The sequence below is a fragment of the Rhododendron vialii genome, chromosome 9a, assembly GCF_030253575.1.
Source record: "Rhododendron vialii isolate Sample 1 chromosome 9a, ASM3025357v1".
In the NCBI taxonomy this organism is placed as follows: Eukaryota; Viridiplantae; Streptophyta; class Magnoliopsida; order Ericales; family Ericaceae; genus Rhododendron; species Rhododendron vialii.
Window position 1 is genome coordinate 15046554 of NC_080565.1, and position 5662 is coordinate 15052215.

General features: G+C 45.8%; 2 protein-coding genes across 2 annotated transcripts; both read right to left on the bottom strand.

The window, feature by feature from the left end:
• Positions 1–1267: 1267 nt before the first annotated feature.
• On the bottom strand, positions 1268–3062 carry LOC131299656 (uncharacterized). The gene is made up of 6 exons (XM_058325238.1): positions 2981–3062; positions 2220–2476; positions 2017–2128; positions 1886–1921; positions 1733–1803; positions 1268–1633 (listed from the first exon to the last, which is right to left on the bottom strand). The coding sequence occupies exons 1-6, from the start codon at positions 3060–3062 to the stop codon at positions 1268–1270; spliced, it is 924 nt and encodes a 307-aa protein (XP_058181221.1).
• A 188-nt stretch (positions 3063–3250) lies between these two features.
• Positions 3251–4099, bottom strand: LOC131299657 (uncharacterized). The gene is made up of 2 exons (XM_058325239.1): positions 3817–4099; positions 3251–3738 (listed from the first exon to the last, which is right to left on the bottom strand). The coding sequence occupies exons 1-2, from the start codon at positions 4097–4099 to the stop codon at positions 3251–3253; spliced, it is 771 nt and encodes a 256-aa protein (XP_058181222.1).
• Positions 4100–5662: the final 1563 nt, after the last annotated feature.

Genomic DNA, 5662 nt, shown 5'->3' on the forward strand with positions numbered 1-5662 from the left:
TCGGTTTGATCTTTAGGAATACATGATCTCCTACTGCAAAAGATAAAGGTCGGCTCCTTTTATCCGCATAACTCTTCTGTCCGCTCTGAGCGGTTTGGATCCTTTGCCTGATGGTCTTGACCTTCTCTGTGGTATCCCGCACTATGTCATGTCCAATCAATCCCGTTTCTCCAGCATCTATCCAACAGACTGGGGATCGACAGGGTCGGCCGTGGAGAGCTTCGTACGGTGCCATCCCAATAATTGCTTGGTAGCTGTTGTTGTAGGCAAACTCTAACAATGGTAAATGCTGCTCCCAATTTCCGAAAAAATCCAAGGCACAAACTCTTAACATGTCTTCCAATGTCTGAATAGTCCTTTCCGTTTGTCCATCTGTTTGTGGGTGGAAGGCTGTACTAAGCCTTACATCCGTTCCTAATGCCTTCTGCAATCCTTTCCAAAAGTGTGACAAGAAATGTGGATCCCTGTCAGATACAATCGAGATAGGTACTCCATGTAGACGTACAATCTCTCGAATGTATAGTAGGCTCAGCTGTTCCATGTTCTCCATCATCTTAACAGGCAGAAAATGCGCAGATTTGGTGAGTCGATCCACAATCACCCATATTGCAGTGTTGGACTTTGCCGATCTTGGTAGTCCTGTCATGAAATCCATCGAAATGTGCTCCCACTTCCAGGTCGGAATTGGTAAAGGTTGAAGGTCTCCTTCTGGTTTCTGATGTTCGGCTTTGACTTGTTGACACACCAAGCAGGCAGATACAAATCGGGCTACGTCTTTTTTCATTCCTTCCCACCAATACGTTCTTCGCATGTCATGATACATCTTTGTACCGCCAGGGTGAACTGCGAAGTTCGAATGGTGAGCTTCTCGGAGTACAGCTTCTCGAAGGGTTCCAATATTAGGTACGAATACCTTTCCCTTGAATCTCAGGCTGTTATCCTTCTCGATTGTCCATCATGGTAGCGCCTTTTCTTCTCGAATTCGATACTGGATGAACTCGCAATCCTGCTCGAATGTTTGGGCTAGTAAGATTTCTTGGTGAAGTGCTGGTTTCGCAGCTAGAGCATATAATCGAGCGTTCCGGTTCTCTGACGATGGTCGCAGGTTGAACTCGTTGAGGGTGTGTACCACCTCCCATTCCTTAATAGCTGTCTTGACCTTTTATGTCCTATCCTTTCGGCTTAGAGCGTCAGCTACCACATTGGCTTTGCCGAGGTGATACTGGAGCGTAAATTTGTAGTCCTCCAAGTATTCCATCCATCAGCGCTATCTCAGGTTCAACTCCTTTTGAGAGTTGAATAGATATTTAAGCCTCTTGTGGTCGGTGAAAACTTCGAATTGTTCTCCCCACAGATAGTAATGCCAGCTTTTGAGGGCGAATACTACTGTAGCCAAATCAAGATCATGAGTAGGATAATTCTTCTCATGCGGTCGAAGTTGTCGGGATCCGTAGGCCACAGCTTTTCCATTCTGCATCAGCACGCATCCCAAGCCATCTCTTGACGCGTCGCAATAAACCGTATAATCTACACCCCGCTCGGAAATGATGAGTATCGGTGCACTGGTCAGTTTCTTCTTCAACTCTTGAAAGGATTTCTCACAGGCTTCATTCCAATCCAGCTTCACTCCTTTCTAAGTCAATCTTGCCATAGGTTTGGCGAGAATTGAGAAGTCTGGTATAAACCTTCGATAGTATCCTGCCAATCCTAGGAAACTTCTAATTTCGAATACCGAGGTTGGCTGTTTCCAATTCAATACTGCTTCAACTTTACTTTCATCCACCGCTATTCCTTCCTTGGATACTACGTGCCCCAAAAACTTAACCACTTCCAGCCAAAACTCACATTTGCTTGCCTTGGCATAGAGTTGGCTATCTCGGAGTACTTGTAGCACTATCCAAGGTGTTCCTCGTGCTCCTCCCTATTGGCAGAGTATATGAAGATGTCATCAATAAACACCACTACAAATTTGTCTAAGTAGGGTTGGAAAATCTTGTTCATGAGACACATGAATACTGCTGGAGCGTTGGTCAGTCCAAACTGCATCACCACAAACTCGTAGTGTCCGTATCTGGTACAGAAGGCTACCTTGGCGATATCCTCCTCCCGAATCCTTAACTATGGTAGCCTGATCGGAGATCAATCTTAGAAAAGCAAGTTGCTCCTCTTAATTGATCAAATAAGTCATCGATCCTAGGCAACGGATATCGATTCTTGACCTTGACTTGGTTTAACTTCCTATAGTCAATACACAGCGGAAGTGTTCCCTCTTTCTTCTTCACGAACAATGCAGGCGCTTCCCATGGTGATATACTTGGTCGGATGAATCCTTTGTCTAACAGCTCTTGCAATTGGGTCTTAAACTCCTTTAGTTCTGCAGGGGCCATTTGATACGGTGCCATGGAGATTGGTGTTGTTCCCGGTTGAAGTTCTATAGAGAAGTCTATCTCTCTTTGAGGTGGTAAACCCGAAAGTTCTTCAAGGAAAACATCGGCGTACTCACAAACGATGTGCGTAATCCCAATTCCATTCGATCGATTTCTTCCATTTAGAGACTAGCTAGCCATCCAAATAGTTGATTCTGCCACCTGGATCTCTTCGTCATTGAACTTGCCGTTTGTCTATCCCCCTTAAATTAGAAGCGAGTCCCTTCAGTGGTATGAGTCGTCACCGTCTTCTGATGGCAGTCTATGACCGCTCGGTGAGCTGATAGCCAATCCATTCTAAGGATTACGTCGAAATCTGCTATGTCGATCACTCGGAGGTCGTAGGTCAGACGCAGGTTGGCTAATTCTATCTAGCACCCTCTACATACTAGATTAACAACTATACTCCCCCCTAACGGTGATTTGACTTTCGTACTCGTACCTAGGGGTTCTGTTTCAAGTGCTACAGCAGTTACGCAGGCAGAAGATATAAACGAATGCGATGCTCCAATCAAATAATGCTTGCACGCAGGTACTATATAATAGTAGCATACCTTGGATCACAGAGGGATCCTGCTCTTGCTCTTCTGACTGTAGTGCGAAGGTACGCCCTCCAGTACTCTGCTGTGCTCCCATGGGCTATTTCCCCTTATTTTGCCCATTCAGCTATTGTGATGGGCCTTTGGGGTTTTGCTTCCCAAATCTGGCCTGTCTCGGTTGTTGAGCTTTCTGGCCTCCAAAACTTCCAGTTCTCTCCCTCTGGGGTTGGGGGCATTCACGTTTGTAGTGGCCCATAGCCTGACAGTTGAAGCACTGGACTGTTGCTATGTTTCTACCGCCCCTCTGCGGTTCGCCTCGTCCTGGTGCAGCAGTCTTCCAATGTTGGTTGTTTTGCGACGGGGTGAAGGGTTTGGTAGGGTAGGGTAGGGTCCGCGGTTGTTGTTGGAATGTTGAGTTCGGATCGGTCCGTCGGTGTTGCCTATCGCCTTCCTCCATCGGGTTTTGAAGTCATTCTCTTCACTCTCCAGTCGAAGAGCACAACTCACAACACCGAAATAGGTGGGAAAAGCCTGAGCTACCACAGCCCTTCTAGCAGTGGTCAGCCCCCACTCAAACCTTCTCGCCTTCTTGTCCTCCATTGCAACGACAGTTTGGGTGTAATGGGACAGTTCCTCAAACTTGGCCGCGTATTGAGTGACGGTCATCGTTCCTTGTTTCAGGTTTAGGAACTCTTGTTCCTTGGCCAAACAAAGGGGCGTAGGAAAGTACTTGTCGAGGAATAGGGCTTCGAACTTGGCAAATGTCATGGTGGCTATGGCATGGGTTGCCTCCATGAAATCCCACCAATAACGGGCTTCTCCCTTCAGTTGATATGTGGCTAAGGCTACACGATCTCCATTTTGGGTAATCTTCAGGGTGTCCAGGATCACCTTAACTTCCTTCAGCCATGTTTCAACCATAGTGGGGTTGGTATCTCCGTTGAAGGTCGGAGGTCGGCGTTTGCAAAATTCGTTCATCTCTCGGGTTCGGGTCATAGGTTCATCATCGCGGTTTTGGTTTCGGCGGTTGGCATTTAACGCTGTTACGAGTGCTTGCATGATTTGAGCTAGGTCGGGGTTGGGGTTAGAGGATTCACTGTTCTCATATCCTAGTCCACTGCGTTGGTTCACCATCTACGAGTAAAAATTGAAAGGGGGAGTTTTAGTCTACTTAACAATTTTCTTTTGCAAATGGTATTTCTTTCAAAAGTCGAAAGTAGTTTATCAAGTAGTATGCAACAGTACTCTCTTAACAAAAGCAAGCTTTTCACAAATAAGCAGGAAATTACAATCATAAGCATAGAGTTCTACTATAAGATAAGATTCCTAGTACAAGTTGAAACGGTCCTACATGCTTTTACTACACGATCTTATGGCTTACAAAGCTTTATTCTACTCCATGGTCACGACACTCTAGGGCGGACTGTTTCCAAAGACTTCTCTCAACCACATCTTGTAGCTCCTCTTGGCAGCGGTCTCTTCTCTAAGAAGACGCTCATGTTCTTGTGTGAGCATTTCATCCATCGTTAGGAGGGGTGGTTCCTCCAGTGGTTCTAGGTAGTACTGGGAGAGGTTCATCATTGCAGCCTCCAATTCCAGGTCAGACATAATATAGCCAAATGGTTGCTCAAAGTTCTGCACAGGTGGTGCAGGGCCAAATGGTTGCTCGAAGTTCTGCATAGGTGGTACAGGGACTTGGGTAGGTGGAATGTTCTTGGGCATTGGGACTGGTAGGGGCATCTCCCAAGTGATTGGAAATTCATAGAGCTCCATGTCATCCTCTAGTGGGGGTGTTGGTCTCGGGTACTCTGGTGCTAGCAATGACCGATAGTTGGGCAAAACTCGTGGGGCAAAAGGTGGGCATCCTCCTCATGGTAGGTTTGACATCTATAACAATAAGAGAGTTATTTATTAGACTTAACGGTGTAAGGAGTGGACTGAACATAAATAAATACAAGTACACAAAAACAATGATCATATGCAAAAGGAAAATACAAATCTTTCATTACTAAATAGAACGAGTACATCATAGATGGCTTATATTAGCCTAAACTTCCTACTACATTCCGATTACAACAAAAGATCCAACCATTAAGCTTTTCTAACTAGTCTAAAAGATATCTGGGAATTTGACCCTAACTGCGCCTATGTCAGTCTCGAAAGGTGGCGGGGGTACATCTCCAGAGTCAGCGGTTATGTCCATGATGTTGGGCATGGTCCACTCTGCTGGTTCTACTTTGTAGATCAATATTTCCTCATCGTCAAATTCCCAGCCCATTGGTTCCTCCTCGGGAAACTCTTCGGGATCTTCTTCTTCGGGATCTTCTTCCTCGGGATCCTCTTCAACTTCCTCAATCATGTTATCGGGGGGTGCTATTGGAACTAGGGCGGGGGCTGCTTTGGCATTGTTCTCCTCAATTAGAAATTCCACATCATTGGGGGGTGCTATTTGGACTAGGACGAGAACTGCTTTGGCATCATCCTCCTCTTCGAGAAGTATGATGGTGTCATGTTCTTGGTAGTAGTCATGAGTGTAGGGGAAGCATAGGGAAAGTAAGGATCTCCCACTAGTTGGTTCGTCATTGACCTTAAGGTACTTGCAAGATGGTGAGCTTCAGCTAGCAGATTGGCTTGATAGAGATTTGGTTGGTTCATCTACTAGGAAAAGTTTAACCTCAATTAGTAACATTTTAGGAT

Coding starts and splice junctions, on each gene's coding strand:
- LOC131299656 (XM_058325238.1), bottom strand. CDS start 3,062: ATGGGAGCACAGCAGAGTACTGGAGGGCGTACCTTCGCACTACAGTCA. Junction 2,129..2,219: donor GGAAGTTAAACCAAGTCAAG/GTCAAGAATCGA, acceptor ATCTCCGATCAG/GCTACCATAGTTAAGGATTC. Junction 1,922..2,016: donor GACTGACCAACGCTCCAGCA/GTATTCATGTGT, acceptor CTCTGCCAATAG/GGAGGAGCACGAGGAACACC.
- LOC131299657 (XM_058325239.1), bottom strand. CDS start 4,099: ATGGTGAACCAACGCAGTGGACTAGGATATGAGAACAGTGAATCCTCT. Junction 3,739..3,816: donor GATTACCCAAAATGGAGATC/GTGTAGCCTTAG, acceptor CCCATGCCATAG/CCACCATGACATTTGCCAAG.